Source organism: Marmota flaviventris, chromosome 12 (assembly GCF_047511675.1).
Source record: "Marmota flaviventris isolate mMarFla1 chromosome 12, mMarFla1.hap1, whole genome shotgun sequence".
Taxonomy (NCBI): Eukaryota; Metazoa; Chordata; class Mammalia; order Rodentia; family Sciuridae; genus Marmota; species Marmota flaviventris.
Window position 1 is genome coordinate 99,000,433 of NC_092509.1, and position 19,500 is coordinate 99,019,932.

The 19,500-nt window shown below is 34.0% G+C and overlaps 1 protein-coding gene and 1 non-coding gene across 8 annotated transcripts in view; one reads left to right on the forward strand and one right to left on the reverse strand.

The window, feature by feature from the left end:
- Positions 1-19,500, reverse strand: part of Rasal2 (RAS protein activator like 2) — a 343,852-nt gene that overhangs the window by 229,413 nt on the left and 94,939 nt on the right. For 2 of the 7 annotated variants that reach the window (XM_071600278.1, XM_071600277.1), the window contains exon 1: positions 2,221-2,530. The exons of 4 other annotated variants lie outside the window; for them this stretch is intronic. In XM_071600278.1, coding sequence (XP_071456379.1) covers positions 2,221-2,512 — 292 coding nt within the window. In that variant the 5' untranslated portion in view covers positions 2,513-2,530. Of the gene's footprint in view, positions 1-2,220; positions 2,531-19,500 lie in introns of those variants that run through there. One more of the 7 variants, XM_071600284.1, reaches the window with a different exon arrangement.
- Trnat-ugu (transfer RNA threonine (anticodon UGU)) lies at positions 4,141-4,213 on the forward strand. Its single transcript has one exon. It is a non-coding gene; the product is annotated as a tRNA-Thr (tRNA).

Genomic DNA, 19,500 nt, shown 5'->3' on the forward strand with positions numbered 1-19,500 from the left:
GTGGTAACTGAAGTGGCAGGGTATGGCTGGAGAAGGTGGGGATTGGGGTGTGGCTTTGGGATATATATTTGTATCTGGCAAGTGGAGTCTCTTGGTCAGCATGTAACCACTTCCCTCTGCCACACTCTTCCACCACATTATTCCTGTCTCACCTGGAGCCCTGAGGAATGGAGCCAGCTGTCTATGGATTGAGATCTCTGAAACTGTGAGCCCTCAAACAAACTTTTCCTACTCTTCAGTTGTTACAATTGGGTCCCTTTGTCACAGCAGCGAAAAAGCTGACTAAAACACCACAATACTGTAATATGTAATAGCAAGTCTAATAAGAACACAAGTGGTTCTTTACTAATGAAGTTGAAATTCCTTACAACAGCACTTTAAATTTGAACTCTATACATGCTTCCGTATTCATAATTATTCTATGATAACAATGGATAAGATAAGACAAAGTAAAATACAGAACATTTTATATCTCCTTAAGCAGATCATCAATGCATAAAAAGTAGGGACACATTCTCACATCACTTCACATACCAGCAGGTGATCAATAATAACTTGATATGTATGCTTAGAACTGAAAGTGAACTTCAAGTCCAAAATTAAAATATAGCTTCTTTTACCAAATGTACACATTACCCATGAGAAGTACCAGTTCTGAAAATTTAAACTCTTACTCTCCTTTGGGCATTCCACCATTTGATCACCTTACATTCTTGCATCCAAAGAAATGCAACAACTTGGTTCTTCAAAATCTTAATGGAATGTTAACAGAAGCACACCACAAAAGATTTTCCCCTTGGTAACTGTCGATTTGCCAAGGAAAGAAGAAAATAATTATCATTAAAATTCACTAAATAAAGGAATATTTACGAAGGCTGGGGCTCAGAAAAAATACTGAACTTTTGACTCACGTAAAATTACTTAAGATTTCATTGAACTGTCATTTTCCGGTATTCAACTATACTTTAAAAGAAATTAAATTATATTCCAATAACAAAATTCTTCAACCATTCCCAAAATATTTAAGGAAGTACAAACCTTTGTTGATATGGTCAATTTGGGTGAAGATGCAATCAAGTTTTTTTTGTCTGTTTTTGTGGTGCTGGGATTGAACCCAGGGCCTTGTGCATGCGAGGAAAGCACTCTACCAACTGAGCTATATCCCCAGCCCATAACCAAGTTTTGTTTTGTTTGTGTGTGTGTGTGTGTGCACGCGCGCGGGGTGGTGGTGGTGGTGGTGGTGGTGGTGGTGACAGTACTGAGGATTGAACTCAGGGGCACTTAATAACTGAGCCACACCCCAACTATATTTTGTATTTTATTTAGAGACAGGGTTTCACTGAGTTGCTTAGAGCCTAGCTTTTTGTTGAGGCTGGCTTTGAACATGGTGATCATCCTATCTTAGCTCCCCAAGCTGCTGGGAGGGCATGTGCCACTGTGCCTGGCCATAATCAAGGTTTTAGTGTTAAGCTTCTCAAAAAAAACAGGCCCTAAGACATAATTGAAACAGTTTATCAGATATAGACAACCATTTCCAAAACTCAGATACTAAGTTGTAATTTAGGAGGTTTTAACAATGTTACAACAATATCAAACATATTTTTAATTTAAACAAATCCTAAATGAGATTTTTAAAATTGATAAGCCTGTTACATAAAACCAATCAAACACAAATTTATATTTTGTCATATGAATATTTAAGATTTGTGTTCTTGAATTCCATATTCAAATTGTATATTTTTGATATAAGCAAATGAAAATTCTAATAAGTGTATAATTCTACTCTATATAGTTCTAATAACATTCATTAATCTTTAAATAATTTTTATAAAGACATAATGGTAGAAATTGTTTGTACTACTGTTTCTCAACTATCATGAGAGAATTATTTGATTATTTCTCTCTAAATTGCCCTTAACCCACAAAAGTAGATCAATAAAGATTAAAAAAAACTTTAACACAAACCCCAAAATAGAGTTCAAAAACTAACATCATATAAAATTCTTCAATTAGCCAATCCATTCATTTCTTACTATTATTTATTATTACTTATTGAAAGAGGGTTTCTGAAGCAGAGGCTATACCTTTTCAAATGTGCTATGAAATAAATTTGATTTATAGTGAGCAAATAAAATGGTTTAGCTGCTTATAAAAACAATTAAAATTTCAATAGTAATTAAATCTGAGCCATCCTTTTTCCCCCTTATTATCACAATATACCTTCTCTTACTGGCTCATTGAACGATTCTCCTTTTAGACTCAGCATCCTGGAAAAGCCATTGGAAAGAGTTGAGAAAATCCCACGGATGAAATATCCCTGCTGTTCAGACTCCACTGACCCCACTGAAGTCGGCCATGGTCTAATACATTTGATAGTGCAGCGGGGCTCTGGTTCTGAAATAGATCTGGTGAATGGAGCCCGAAGTTTCTGAGTGTTGACAAAGTTCAGCTTCTCTGTTGATGTTCGAAAGACCTCCTTATCAGAGGAAGAAGCATTATTAGTACAGATCATCTCTGGCAGGACCTTTAGTTCATCCAGTTCTCCTTTATTATTCTGCAATCTCTCCCATTTGCCCCCTTTCAACCTAAAATCATGATGTTTTTGCCATCGATAAGCACCCAGTGTCTTTTCTACATTGGAAACAGCATATTCATTTTTCTTCCTCTTGCTTTTCAATGGACCACACCGCTGATAAATACTTGTTCCTATCTCAGAATTTGCATAAGCAGGTTCTGACAAAGATCTTCCATAGCTTGGAGGACTATGTGGTATTTGTTTCTTAAAGATGCTCATTTTCCACGACTCCATTTTTTAACAACTTCTCTAAACTTTAAAGTTTCCTCTATTCTGCAGTCTTTGCAGTTGAACCACACTTGTCCGGGCAGTCCAAAACACTCGACTGCTTAAGCAGCTTTCTTTGTGTGGCTTTGAACCACAGCAGATGTTGTTGCTTAAGAGCTGGTATCATGTTATTGCCCCATTTTCCCCAGATCTCCAAAATTTCAGCAGCACCTAAAACCCCTTGCCTGAAGTAAATTTTCTTTAATGTAGAGAAGAAAATAAAGTTTTCCAAAAGAACATCTCTTTTCCTGTAACAACTAACATCTATGTATTATATTTTCAGGAAGTGATTTTTAAAAAATAAGTAGAGAACTAAAAATGCCAAAAAACCACAAACACCTTTATGGACCAATAGTAATCAAGTGTTTACCATGCAAATGAGTGAGTTAAAAATAGATTATGAAAGTAAGTACACAAGTGGACATCTATAATTTCCAAAAGATGAAGGAAAACAAACCAAACTTGTTTAAAAGTCTGTTCTTAGAATTACAGCTCCTCTGCAGAGTTTTCAAAGATCTGCATTTCAGAAATTTAATTTCAAGCAAATCAAAACTATTTACAACTACAATCTATCTCAAAGTTGATATTGATCTTTAAAAAGTAAAGTAAGGTTATACACTTTTTATTCAATTTAGCACAGCAAAAAGAAAAAAAAGCCAAAACTTAAATTCATTTTTGATGTAAATATGTTACATATTTAGAATTTAGAAAGTATTTACTGGACAGAAAAGAACAGCATCAGAAGGTATTTGCTATGAACTATAGTAAAGAAAAAGGAAAATCAAACCCAGGGCCTCATTTAGCCAAGTACTCTAACACTGAGCTATATTCCAACCCCTAAAAAAGGAAAATCCTAAGGAAAGTTCCTGTGGCAAATGGAAACATAAAAAACGTACATACTTAAATAATTTGTAGAACAGGAAAGTTTTCTATGCAAATCTAATTGGAATAAGTTGGTTGGAAATATTTTTCCTATCTGTTTAACCAAAGAAATTCCTTTATTCCTCTTTGTGCTACTTACACTTTTAAAAAAGAGCTGACTATTTAACATTTTTTTAAAGCAAGTACCTTATACCGAACCAAGATCATGAGTGCCAAGTTTTTGGCCAGTTACAGTTTCTTCAACTGTCTACTCATAACCCCCTGAAAATAGGGGTTTCAAATGGAAAGTCTGACACACTTCAGACCACCAATAAGAGAGATATGACAGGGCAATCAAAGCTACTTTGTGAGTTGGATAAAAAAAAAAAAAAAAGCGATTTCCTCTGGCAAACTAAAAACTGTCCATTTAGGGGGCTGGGGTTGTAGCTCAGTTGGTAGAGTGCTTGCCTTGTATGCACAAGGCCCTGGGTTCAATCCCCAGCACCACCAAAAAAACAAAATTAAAAAACAAAAAAAAACTGTCCATTTATTTGTAAACTGTGCACAATGAATTTATATTTTTTATATGTTTCTTAGTATAGTATGAACAATAAAGAAATTTAACCTCTATATTCCTTTAAAAACAGATTGAAATATTCTATTATTTCCATTACTACAAAGCAATAACCTCACTTTCTTTGCTTAAATATATAGTCTCTAAATTTATACATTCATATATGAAGTAAATGTTGAAGTATTTGGCTTTTTCAAAAACAATACATCAAATTAGAGGGTCTTACAATAATAATTTTTTCCCTTATTAAAAATACATGTACTGGGCTGGGGTTCTGGCTCAGAAGTAGAGAGCTCGCCTTCCATGCGTGAGTCACTGGGTTCAAACCTCAGCACCACATAAAAAAACTATAAAATAAAGATATTGTATCCACCTATAACTAAAATATAAATATTTTTTTTAAAACTACACCTATAGCCAGACGTGGTGGTACACGCCTGTAATCACAGTGGCTTAGAAGGCTGAGACAGATGGATGGCCAGTTCAAAACTAGACTCAGCAAAAAGTGATGCACTAAGCAACTCAGTGAGACCCTGTGTCTAAAGAAAATACAAAATAGGGCTGGGGATGTGGCTCAGTGTTCAAGTGCCCATGAGTTCAATCCTTGGTACAAAAAAAAAAAAAAACCCCACTGGGGGTATAGCTCAATGGTAGAATGCTTGCCTAGCATTTGTAAGGCTGTGGGTCCAATTCCCAGCACTTAAAAACAAACAAAAACACCTATAAATGTTAATTTATATAAAGAAACAATGAACATTATGTTCTAAATTCTCTTTTTATGGTACATCACATCATCCAAAAAAATAATAATTTGTGATGGGAAATAGACCTAAGTGTAAAATATCACACTGTAAAGCTTGTAAATGAAACTATATACTTGTGATTTGAGGGTGGGCAAAGAATTCTTAGAACACAGAGAGAAGTAATTGTGATGGGAAAACATTACTAAATATGACTTCACAAATTGAAAAACTTCTGTTTTATAGAAGACATCATTAGAAAAACTAAAAACTGTCAGAAACTATCCACTATAAAAATATCTCAATTTGTACCACAATACGTAAGAACTTCTACAACTTACTAGTTTAAAAAAATTATTTGCATAAATCCTTTACAAAGAAAAATTAAAGGCTAAAAAGCACATGAAAAGTATTTAATCTCAATAAATTAAGGAAAGAAATTAAAGACATAATTAGATGTCACTCACATCCACAAGAATGGCTAAAAAGAGCTGATAAAAGCAGATATTGGTGAGGATACAGAACAACTAGAACTCTAAAAATTGGTAATAGCAGCGTAAGATGGTACAATTACCATGAAATATGCTGGCAGTTTTTTTTTTAACAAGTTAAACATACAACGCTACCCAGTAATTCTACTTACAACTATTTGTATAAGAAAAATTTTTAAATATATCTCCATAACAGTTTTTTATAGTGGAACTAAACTGGAAACAACCCAAATATATATCATAGTAAAATGAATAAAATACAGTATTTTCATACAATAGAATACTACTCAGCTATAAAAAGAATAATTAACTCATAAAGTAAATGGATGAATCTCACAGATGTGTCAATGATGGAAAGTGGATACAAGAGTGCATACTATATATTATTTCATTTACATGGAATTCTAAAGCAGACAAAACTAATCTTAAATGGGAATAGAAAGGAGGTGAGGGGACTTGAAAAGTAATGTAGAGTAGTGGAGGAAACCATTAAGAGGAACCAGGAAGCTGTGTGGGATGATGGAAACTTTGTAAGTCTTGATAGGGATGTATAGTGTGTGTGTGTGTGTGTGTGTGTGTGTGTGTGTACTTGTCAAAAATCATTAAATGTACCCTTAAAATGTACTTATTTCCCCATAATTAAATTTTGTCTTAAAAATCAGTAAGCAACAATAAACTCTAGTTACTACGTTTACTTATCCAGTATTACAGATTGGCAATTGTGAAACTATTTTCTGTGTATCCTAGGGCTCAAGAAAGGAGTAAATTCATTGAAAAGAATGAATAAATGTGTGAATGAACCAACCAACCGACAAAAGAATGAATGAACCAATAACCCAGTACTACTACTGAGACAAAAGGATATTATGTGCCAGCAGACAATCCCAAATTAAAAAGCATTATAAAAGAACAACTCCTTGCTTCAAAAAATATCAAGATCCAGAAATATAAAGAAAGACTATGCAACTCTTTCATTTTAAAGGAAACTAAAGATAGATAATCAAAAGCAATACACAATTTTGTATTGCATCCTAAACTGGTAGTTTTTCCAATAACGTCCTTATGGCTATAGTCTGACAAAATTTGACATAAATTATGGATTAAAGAATTATATGTCAGGGGCTGGGGATGTGGCTCAAGCGGTAGCTTGCTCGCCTGGTGTGCGTGCGGCCCAGGTTCAATCCTCAGCACCACATACAAACAAAGATGTTGTGTCTGCCGAAAAAAAAAAAATTAAAATTCTCTCTCTCTAAAAAATAAATAAATAAATAAATAAATAAATAAATAAAAGAATTATATGTCAATGTTAAAAATCCTCACTTTAATAATCTGTGGTTATATTAGATAATATTCTCATTCTTAAGAAATATACAGAGGTATTTAGGGACAAAAGATCACAATTTTTCAGACTCAGGAATTAAACCTAATATAGAGAGAGATAAAATAGGGTAAAGTAAATGGAGCAAAATGTACATAATTGTGAATATAAGTAAAGAGTATATGGAATTTCTTGCACTCTTGCAAATTGTCTATAGGTAGGGATTATGTTAAAGCATTACACAAGCAAATTTCTTTCAATTTTACAACTACTTTAAGTCTATAATACAGATATTTTTATTAATACAGTGAAGTTCCCTGACAGAGTATCTTTTCAGTATTATAATAAGATATCAGGCTTTTCAGGTTTTATGAGGGAGAGAAGTCGATTAAGATCACCCCGTTATAAAAGCTCAGTGGAAAATTAAAGTTTTCAAGAAACACTGCATGATAAGAATGGAATTTGAGACCCAAAATCAACAATGTAAAACTCAAATCAATATTAAGTGATAAAATATTCTTACATACCAAACAGCTAAGATTAAGAGTAAGAAAAATTATGGAAGTTTTTAAATTAATCAACGATTCTTTTGAAAAGCCACCACAATTTTTCTAACCATAAACTTCCTTATTTAATTGAGGAATATGAAACTAGGACATACTAAAAAACAGAAAAAGGATCAACTGAAATCAGAAAGCATAAAGATCTGTAGTTGGAGGAAGTGACAGACTATATGGAGGCTTAGTCAAATAAAGAAGAAGTTTTGCTTTCTCACAGCTAACTAAAGTTTGATAACAAGTGCTCAACATTATTATCTATTATCATGAAAGCCTAATATCATTTGTCAGGTTTTTCCCCAAGCTTCATGTTTAATCTGAATTTAAAACAATAAGTTGGCATGTTCCAATTTCTAAATTTTTCTTTCTTTTTTTTTTTTTTGAATGAACAAAACTAATTTATTTTTTTTTAATTTTTTTATTGTTGGTTGTTCAAAACATTACATAGTTCTTGATATATCATATTTCACACTTTGATTCAAGTGGGTTATGAACTCCCATTTTTAACCCATATACAGATTGCAGAATCACATCAGTTACACATCCATTGATTTACATATTGCCATACTAGTGTCTGTTGTGTTCTGCTGACTTTCCTATCCTCTACTATCCCCCCTCCCCTCCCCTCCCCTCCCCTCTTCTCTCTCTACCCCCTCTACTGTCATTCATTTCTCCCCCTTGTATTATTTTTCCCTTTCCCCTCACTTCCTCTTGTATATACTTTTGTATAACCCTGAGGGTCTCCTTCCATTTCCATGCATCTAAATTTTTCAAATGTATGTAATGAATTTATGAATTTAAAAAATCTAAGGTGTTTATAATTTTACTAAAATTAGAAACAATGATATTATTACCACTGAATTACTACATTAAGAATCCTGCTATAAAAATCGGCTGCTGAGACAGGCACACTGGCATGCACCTATAATCCAAGCCAGAGAATTGCAAGTTCTAAATCAGCCTCAGCAACTTAGTGAGGCCCTAAGCAACTTATTGAGATGCTGTCTCAAAATTTAAAAATATAATAATAATAATAATAATAATAATAGTGACTGGGAAATGTGGCTCAGTGATTAAGTACCCCTCAGTTCAATTCCTAGTAAATTAAAATAAAATACAATAAAATAAAAATTGGCTGCTGATTGGGCTATCAGAAGAACAACAATTTCTGTCACCTACAGTAGCAACTAATTACTTTTATACTTTTGTAACAACAATTTGCAATTTTTAATTAACTTATTTGTTCTAATTTGTTATATATGACAGTAAAATGCATTTCAATTCCTAGTACACATATGGAGCACAATTTTTCATTTGTCTGGTTGTACACAAAGTAAAGTCACACCATTCATGTCTTTATACATGGTGTTAAGTTTTTTTTGAGTTCTTTATACATCCTGGAGATTAGTACTCTGACGTGCGTGTGGCAAAAATATGCTCCCAAAATGTAGGCTCTCTCTTCACCTCATTGATTGTTTACTTTGCTAAGAAGAACTTTTTTAGCTTGAATCCATCCCATTTATTGATTCTTGATTTTATTTCTTGTGCTTTAGGAGTCTTGTTAAGAAAGTTGGGGCCTAATCCTACATGAAGAAGACTTGGGCCTACTTTTTCTTCTATTAGGCATAAGGTCTCTGGTCTAATTCCTTGAACCACTTTGAGTTGAATTTTATGCATGGTGAGAGATAGGGTTTAGTTTCATTCTGCTGCATATGGATTTCCAATTTTCCCAGCACCATTTATTGAAGAGACTATCTTTTCTCCAATATATGTTTTTAGTGCTTTTGTCTACTATGAGATAACGGTATTTATGTGGGTTTGTTCTGTATCCTCTATTCTGTATCAATGGTCTACATGTCTATTTTGGAGCCAATAGCATGCTGTTTTCGTTACTATAGCTCTGTAGTATAGTTTAAGGTCTGGTATAGTGATGACACCTGCTTCACTCTTCTTGCTAAGGACTGTTTTGACTATTCTGGGTCTCTTATTTTTCCAGATGAATTTCGTAATTGCTTTTTCTATGAGGAATGACGCTGGGATTTTGATTGGAATTCCATTAAATCTGTATAGTGTTTATTCAACTTGCTAAATCAAAATAACATCTGAACTCTTTGAATAAATAGACAAGCACTTAAGTTCAAATTGCTACTGAGCACCTATCATGCATCAGGCACTATACTAAGTCTAAAGGAACAAAAAATTACAGGCTTTGGGATGGAAGTGGGAAAGACAGTAGAATAAATCAGACATAACTATTCTATGTTCATATATGAATATATGACCAGTGTAACTCTATATCATGTATAACCCAAAAATGGGAAGTTATATTCTATGTAAGTATGATATGTCAAAATACATTTTACTGTCATGAATAACTAAAAAGAACAAATAAAAAAATTCTTTAAGAAAGAAAATAAAAATTACAGTCTACCTTCTTGGTACTTCCAGTTATTGGGAAAGGTTTATATTTGGAAGAAGGAAATACAGGACGTTAGGGAAGTATGTAGCAAGAGAATTTTTATGAAGTCTAAAGCATAAAGGATTGAACCTTTTTTAGATTATTTTCATCTACAGTCAGTTCTGCTATAATGTGACATGCATTCCTAAAAACCACCACTTAGCAAAACTGCACAATAAAACCTCAGGGCTTATGGGGAAGATGAAGTTTCTTAGTAGTATTAAGAAACTTTGACAAGAACAAGTTTAAAAAGATATGAAGTGAATAAAAACTACAGCATTATTTTATTTGTCAGATATGTAACTCTAAAAAATAAAATAAAAACCTTGAAGTTTGCTTGTGGAAGTAGGCATCAGACAAATTGCAGCATTTTGTGAAGTGGTAGGTAAAGCATTATCTGAAACTGGAAGGACAGCTATAACATCATAGGTGGATGAGTGTGGCTCATAAAAAAATGTGGAGAAATAAGGTAAGTGGTAGTTACAATGTATGAATTCTACAAATTAAAAAAAGAAAAAGACAAAAAATTGTAAAAAGATGCACGAATTCTTAGTATTTTTACGTGGCTTGGTTTAGTTGGATTCAGTTTCCTACATTCAGCTAGTGTTTCTCACAAACTAGTGGCACAAAGGCCAATACAAAATTCACACAATGCTCAAATTGTTCCCTTGAATCAATTGTATAGTATAAATCCTTTTTTTCTAAACAAGTATCATATCACACCTGAATTTATTTTCCCTTCTCTTCTATACAGCTGATGTTGTAAGCCAGGAAAGATCAACAGGAGACCCTATCATTGCAAGGAACAAAAAAATCAGTGATATGTGATAGGCAGCTTTGCCTCACTATGACAAAATAAATGAGAAAAACAACTTAAAGGAGGAAGATTTATTTTGGCTCATGGTTTCAATGATCTCAGTCTATAGTTGGTCAACCCCATAGCTTTGGACCTGAGGCATGGGAGAACATCACAGCAGAAGATGCTTAGCTCATTGCATCCAGGAAGGAGAGAGACAGGAAGGAGTCAGGGACAAAATATAACTTTCTAGGACACCCCAGTGTCCTCCTTCTTCCAATTAGGCCCCAACCCCTACAGTTTTCACCACCTCCGAATAATACCATCCAACCACGAATCATAATCCTATCATGATCCTATCACCTTCGAAGGCTCCATCTCTGAACACTCCAAACCACATAAGAATAACCTTAGTATTCAGTTCTGAAGTTCAAACATCTTTATGTTTTTTCCCCTTTTCTTCTTTTTCACTTGATCAGAACAAAAAGAAACAAAGGACCACATTCATGTACTCACAAAGGACCAGGCCCCCAGAATAAAGCAACAGATCTGCTTCAGGAGAGTGCTTCTCACATTGTAATGTGTGGGTGAACCACCAAGGGATCTTATTAAAATGTAGATCTACATTTAATAGATGGATACAGGGCCTGAGAATGTGCATTTTTGAGAAACATATGAGACCTATGCCACTGGTCGGTAGATCAAATAGTGAACAGCAAACTATAGATTTTTAAACTACAACAACTAAAGTTCTAGTGGTTCCCATATGAATCAGTCAGGTTCACCAAAATAGAAAATTATGTTGAAATTCAAGAACAAAGTGAGAACATGAGCCTAAAATGTGCACCAAGACTGTACATATCACACAGAGACCTATGGAATGCTCACAGGACTGTGCTAAGAATCAAAGCTACAGTAAACCTAGTCAAACCTCTTTCTTAGAGACAGCAAAGATTATCTGTACCATATAAACAAACAAAAAAAAAAAAAGCCCAATTAAAAATCCAGCAGTCTTTTGCACTTCCATTTCTACCAATGCATGTGCATGTAACAATGTTTTGCAATGGAAGGAAAAGAGGTAGATGCTTTATGAACATAATGGGAAAGTGATAAAAAAAAAAATCACAGTATGTATGTGTGTGTGTGTGTGTATACACACACACACACAAAATGAAACACATATAGTATATATAAATACTATAAAGACACAGAAATTTATGAAAGTGACTACCTGTGGATAGATAGTATAACTGAGAAATCACCTTAAACCTTTACAATTTTTATTTGTAACCATGATTATATATTACTTTCATATTAATAACAGAAAAAAGACGAATATGTAAAGAGATCTAAGAGATAAGACAGAAAGCAAAATAGACCATTAAAAAGTAGAGCAAATCCCACTTTTGTTAATGATGATCTTTAATATACGAGTATGTGTTAGGGTCTGTAAACAAGTCAAGATGGCGCCTGGCATTTTGCCAGAGGGAGTGGTTTGTGAAGTAACGCCAGCGAGCCATTAAGTGTAGAGATTCCTTATTGGTTGACTGCTGTATCTAGTTTATGTTAATTAAGATAAGCTGTGTGTAATGTATATATACCCCTCCTGTCCTACAATAAACGGCTCCCACTCCTGCTGTATCAATCTACACAAGTTCCTCGTCATCCCCCGGTTATTTTGCTGCAGCCGGACTGCGGCAAGTATGTACCTGGTACAATGATATACATCAAAAAAAAATCTGTTCTTTTCATTTAGGGTAGAATTATGAGATATTTTCATTTTTAAATTATTAATTTCTATAATATACAAAAACTTGAAATAAGCATGTGTGCTTTTATTCCTTTTGAAAGCAGAAAACTTTAATAAACATGTATTTAAAATTTACCCATAGAAAAAATAAAATTTTGAACAATAACCTATAGAATCAGAATAAGAACAGAAAACTAAGCAAATCATCATAGGTCAACCTTAACCAGGTCTTTCATAAATAATACAACAAGACCAGAAAGAAAGGACTTGTCTATAATTACCTAGTTAATAAAAAAACAACAACAAATATCCAAATGACCAGTTTAGGATTCCAAAACCTACGTAAATTAACATTTTTCAAACTATAATGCACAGAACACAGTTGAGAGTTCAGGACTGAACAATATAGCTGTGATGTTAGGTCTTACATATTCTAGTGTTACTTGGTTTAAATACTTAAGTTCTTAAAGTTTAAAACAGGATATTGAGTTTCTCACTGTAATATCTTTAAAATTTATTTCAACTAAGAGAATCGAATAGTGGTGAAAAGGCAAAACTCAAGCTTTCTCAGTTTACAAATAGTCTGCCACCACTTCCTATGGGAAAGAAAATCTATTCTACATATCCTACATGATATTTTATATTATGAAATATGCTACAATTAACAAAGAGAGTCTAGACTTCTTTGACTTGTGCATACTTCTTAGACCAACTCATAAAAATTCTTAAAGATAGGATTGATTTCTATTAATAAGAAAAAGACATCTTTCAGAAATACAAATTCCTTGTTTATAAGAAAGCTAAGTAATTAATAACAAAACATCCCCTTCCCATCTCCTATCACTGGATCACATCTGCTTCCCGATAAAACACTTCCTGTGGCATAAACTACCTCCCTTCTAAGTATTAGAACTGAAAGGCACACCTGACATGTACACAACTGTTTCTCATTTAAGAGACAAAGATATCTAGGAGGAACAAATAAAGGGTTAAAACAAACAAACAAGTGCTGCAGGGCCTGATAAAGCAGGCCTGTAATCCAGCTACTTGGGAGGCTGAGGTAGGAGACTCACAATTTAGGGAAACCCTGTCTCACAAAATAGAAAAGGACTGGGGATGTAGTTCAGTGGTAAGGTGCCCCTGTTTTCAATCCCCACTACCCTCCTCCATGTGTTTTAGAATCATTTTTTTTTTAATTTTCAAATAAAAACAACACAATCCTATGACTAATAATCAGCATTTTCTTTTATCTAAAAATAAAAAAATTTAGTTTCCCCCAACCTCTAATCAGCTTTTCTCAACACTCATTCTTCTCTTCTTTTTTTTTTATTTAGTTATTGATGGACCTTTATTTATTTATTTGCTTATATGTGGTGCTGAAAATTGAACTCCGTGCCTCACACATGCTAGGCAAGGGATCTACTACCAAGCCACAAGCCCAGGACCCCTTTATTTTATTTTTATGTGGTGCTGAGGATTGAACCCAGTGCCTTCCACATGCGAGGTGAGTGCTCTATCACTGAGCCACAACCCCAGGCCTCTCTATCTACTTTCTAAGTGATAGATTTTCAAAGCTGAGTTTTGAGGACCTCTGTCATATTATTGCCATACATAGCATCAATCACAATTAGCACACCTATTTACACTGCCAGTTGACTTGTCTCCTTTGAGCAATATACTTATATGCTTATAATTTAACTCACAATGGCTATTTCTTACTTCAAATATATAATATGACCTGTGATTTTTCTTTTAAAATATGGTTGTATTCTAGTGTTCCTTCTCCTAATAAATGACACCACATCATCCAACTATGCAAGCCTCAAATGTTAGTCATCCTCCTCTTGCACCACTTAATATCCAACAATCAATGATTTCCCCTGCTAAGTATTTCCTTACCTATCAACTTCTCACCATCATTTTCTCTCACCTGGACAAGACACTCCTAAATTCATCTACCTAAATCTACTATGACATCTGAAAATACTTTTTCCTTCTGCAGTCAGAATAATCTTCAAAATACAAATTTACTGCAGCTTATGTAAAACTCTTCATTGCCCTCCCACTACTCTTATGATTAAAACAAAATTCCTTAATATAGCTTGGGCCCAATCCAAACCTCAGGCTTCCTCTGAAAGAGACAGATGAATTCTGTAAGTTCTTCATACCTGTTGCTCTCCCTCCCACTACAGGACTCTTGCTCATACTGTTTCCTGTACCTGGGAGGTACAGGATCTTTCAACCCTCATCATCATGTTTCAGATTTCAGTTCTAGTGTTACTTTTTGAGGGAAGTCTTTCCCGACCAGTCAAGTCTCCCTATTATACGTCTTTACAGCCCATGCATTTCTCTATCATAGCTATAGCTGTAATTGTACATTTCTTCGTGAGATTATTAATCAATGCCTCCATACCAATTTTCATTCTCCATAATGTTCCCAGTGCTGGGCAAAGGATAAGCAAACAATAAATATTTGCTGTATTAATTAATCAAAAGTGAGAAAGATCTAAAATAAAACTAACTTCAGACTAGCTGTAAGAAAGGTCAGTAGGCACCTATTTATGTTTACATTGTCTCTGATACCTAGAAGATCACATGAAAATACAGGTCATAGAGGGGGAGGCAGTCAAATACACTGCAGGAAGCTGTTTTCCTTGCAGCAACTGTTTTTGTTTGTTTCTTAAAGGACGTGGATACAGAATTTTAAAAGAAAAAAATAATGTGAAATGGGAAGAGGATAAGGAGGAGACAAGCAATACTGTTTCAATTATTAAAGCAATATTTCCCATGGAAATGTCAATTTAATAGATGCATAGATGATTATGTTTTTTTTCAGGGTGTGGTTTTGTTTTGGATTTTTGTTTGTTTGTTTTTGTTTTGTACCAGGGATTGAACTCAAGGGCACTCAACCACTAAGCCACATCCTCAGCCCTATTTTGTATTTTATTTAGAGACAGGGTCTCACTGAGTTGTTTAGCACCTCACTTTTGCTAAAGTTGGCTTTTAAGGGTGTTTTAAATTATGATTTTTAACATTAGCATTGCAATTTACAGAAAACTTTAAAAGAGGTTAAAAAGAAATCTAAGGCTTTTTAATAATGTGCTTAGAAAATAATATTCTGATAACCTGAAACAAATATTAATATTGGACATCTAATCAGAAACTGACTCCAATGTAAACATAGCTAAGCATCAAAAATTGGTAGTTCTGGGGGAAGGAATTTATAATTTTTATTATGGGGACTGGGGGTGTAGCTCAGTGGTTGAGTACTTGTCTGGCACGCATAAGGCCCTGCATTCGATCCCCAGCACCTAACATACCTAAGGCCCTGTGTTCAATCCCCAGCACTGGAAAAAATTATAAAGTACTGTACAACATGTAAAGTGATGCAGTGTTTTTTTTCCTGAAGTATAAAACATATAAAGCCCACATACGTTTCTCAATGACCATATATGTGTACTTATTTACCATCACAGCATCAATTTCTAGCATTCCAAATGGCTCCTTCACACTCTTCCATTATATTACTGCCCCCTTCCTCACAAAATCTGGAGGTTATTACTATTTTCACTTCTGTCATACAGATTAGTTTTAACCATTTTAATATAGATAAAAATTATATAATATATAATCTGCTTTTGCTCATCATATGATTCATCCATATTATTGTATATAACAATAATTGATTCTTTGGTTTTCTTGGAATCTATTCCAAATCACAATTTATTTAACTTTTCCACTGGTGAAGAATGATTGTATACAGTTTTTGTCTATACTAATACTGCCATGAACATTCCCATAGTCTTTTGGTGGACATTTACACTCCCTTCTCACAGGTATACAGTATTCCTAGGCATGGAGTTGTTGGTCAGAAAGAAGGCATATGTTTAACTTCAGTGGCTAGAACCAATTTGCCAAAATGTTTATGTATACCTAGTTGGAAATATAATTAAACGATCATGGAGACAGACTGTTCAGAACTTCCAAAAGTCAGAAAAGCACATACAGCCTTCCTTAGAAAATTATCTCGTTGTACACTGATTATGTCCAAATATAATCCTTTATTGCTTTTAATGTAATGAGCAACAAATACCTTCAATGTTATGATAAAGAATCATATCCGAGTCTAAGTCAGACATGCCACAGTCAGTCCAACTGAAGGCATTAAGTAAGGTAAACAAGGCTACCAAAGAGGTCTGGTTCCAGGAAGAAAAGGCAAGCTTGAGCCAGGCTTTTGTGGCAGCAGTAGGTAGAGTCTCCAAAAATAGCTCAGTAGAAGGGGTGATAAAGGCTTCTGAAGCATTTGGTTCCTGGAAATACAGGGATTACCTCATTATCCTTATTCATGGCACTGAAATTCCTACATCTCAAAGAGCCATTAACAAACAGTACTCACATTAATCAAATGAAAGTAAAGGACTCTGTCACATATTTGCATTTGATTTGAAAATACAGTTAACCCTTGGACAACATGAAAGTTAGGGGAAACAATCCCTACACAGTGGAAAAATCCACTTACAACTTTTGACTCCCCACCAAACTTAACTACTAATAGTCTGCTGTTGACCAGAAGCCTACTGATAACATAAAATCAAGCAACACAAACTTTTTGTGTTTAATATTCAATGAAACATAATTTATACATTTATATTTTTTAATTTCATAACAGCTTTTAAAAATACAACTATAATACAGTCTATAATTTTTCTGCCATCTAAAAATCAACACTTTCATTCTTCTTCTTTCATGATATAGTTCAACTGAAAAAGACTTCTGTCTTTCAAACTATATCTACCTACATGTGTGAATCATACAGGCCACTGACAAACTTGAAGCATGTGAGTAATAATCTCAAATTTCTTTATTTCTCAGACTTCTAGCAACCACCTTTGATATGCAATTCTTCGTCTTACCTGTTTGGGAATGACTTGTTATACTTATTATCCATTCCCCAGTACCATTTCCTATATGTATTAACTGCCACAGGCCATTTAGAAGGTCATAAAGAGTTCACACATGAAAACCATAAAGACATCAATCTGAAAAGGCTGCTTTTTATATTTGTTCAGTTATTTATGCTTATTCTGGTTCACTGCATTATGTGTTTGGTGGGTTCTTTGTAATTCATTCATTAAACAATACTTACTGGGGCTGGAGTTGTAGCTCAATGGTAGAGTGCTTGCCTAGCATGTGTGATGCACTGAGTCTGAGCCTCACCACCACATAAGATACATAAAATAAAGGTATTGTGTCCATCTACAACTTAAAAAAAATTTTTTTTTAAATACTTATTGAACACACACTACCTTGTATTAAACTGGCTGAACTTTTGCTCTGTTAGTTTTGGACAACTTCTATAATTTTACAGGGTTGCTTTAAACTTTCATTTTTTTAAATTTTTTTATTTGTTTTAATTAGTTACACAAGACAATACAATGATCTTGACATATCATACATTTGAATTAAATGGGATATAATTTCTCAATTTTCTGAGTGTACAGGTTGCAGAATCACATTAGTCATGCAGTCACGTATATACACAAGGCAATAATAATGTCTATTTCATTCTACTATCCTTCCTTTCTCCCCATCCATTCCCCTCCCCTCCCATCACTTCTCTCTACCCAATCTAAGGTGACGCTATTTTTTTTTTTTTCTCACATCCTCATACATGTATTTTGTATAACGATGAGGGTCTCCTTCCACCATCCATGCAAACTTTCATTCTTAAATTTTCATTTAAATACATTCTTTTCCAAAAAGCATACCATCTCTACATGTACTAGAAATGCATGAAGTCTAGATGAAGGAACCTCAGAAACTTTATACACTATCTCAATTTATACTGCATTAGGAATATTAAGTGGAATAAAAATTTAAAAAACACTAATCAGGCCAAAACATTCATTCAATGACCATTTTGTGAAAGGATCTGCAGTACTCCTGAAATGATGCCAAGGATTAAAGATAAAAACAACACATTTTTATATTCGTTCAATGATGTCAGTTTGTTAGGGGAAATAGACATGGATGTAGATAGCTACTATGGTGCATTATTGGGTAGTGCAAAAATGTTAAGTACATACAGAATACAAATAGAAATCATGACTAAGGTCTGAGGGAATGGGAAAGTAGAAAAAGGATGCTCTTTACAGAAAAAAAAAGGACAAGGGCTTTTAGGTCAAGGGGACAGAATTTGAGGGTAAAAGAAAGGCATTCCTAGCAAAGAAATCAGTATGGGCAAAGATAAAATGCATTGTAGGAACTGGGTAAGAGTCTGGAGTATATGAAGAGTCTCCCATTGGAGACAGCAATGTAGAAAGAGATCAACAGAAACAGTCTTTTTAAATAAAAAGATGTATTAAAAAGTTTAAGTAGGCTAATCATGTGACCCTGTTTGTAAAAAAAAAAAAAAAAAAAGATATCATACAATTTTAGAAAGTTGTTTTGGGGTTTTTTGTTGTTGTTGTTGTTTTGTTTGGGGGGTTTTTTTGGTACCAAGGATTGAACCTGGGTGCTTAACTACTGATCCAAATCTCCAGTCCTTTTTTATATTTTACTTAGAGAGAGGGTCTCGCTGAGTTCTTAGGACCTCACTAAATTGCTGAGGCTGGCTTTGAACTCACAATCCTCCTGCCTCAACCTCCAGAGCTGCCGGGATAACAGGTGTGTGCCACCACAATTGCCTTAAGAAAGTTCTTCCTTCCAACAGTCAAAAAATTAGACTAGCAAAGGATACGAATCAATGAAAGAAGCTATGGACATTAAAACTGAAATGATGAGAAAGTATACTAAAAAAGTACAGTCAGTGATCCCATTGCTGGCTTCAAAATATATCACAGATGTGAAGTCAAGCCTCTATAAATACATAATTATAACCAGGATAATAAAATTCAAATTTGAACATTTAGCAGAAAACTGCAAATTATACAGTATAAATTTATATGCTGCAAATTATATTTTTACATAATGTACATTAAATGAATATGTTATAAATTATAAAGAGGTAAGTAGTTAGTGAAGAAATACAAGTCTACAGCAATCCAATGGTAAGGAAGCAGAGATGTTTTCCCCCCCCTAACAAGTTTCATGATGTTGAAAATACAAAGTAAC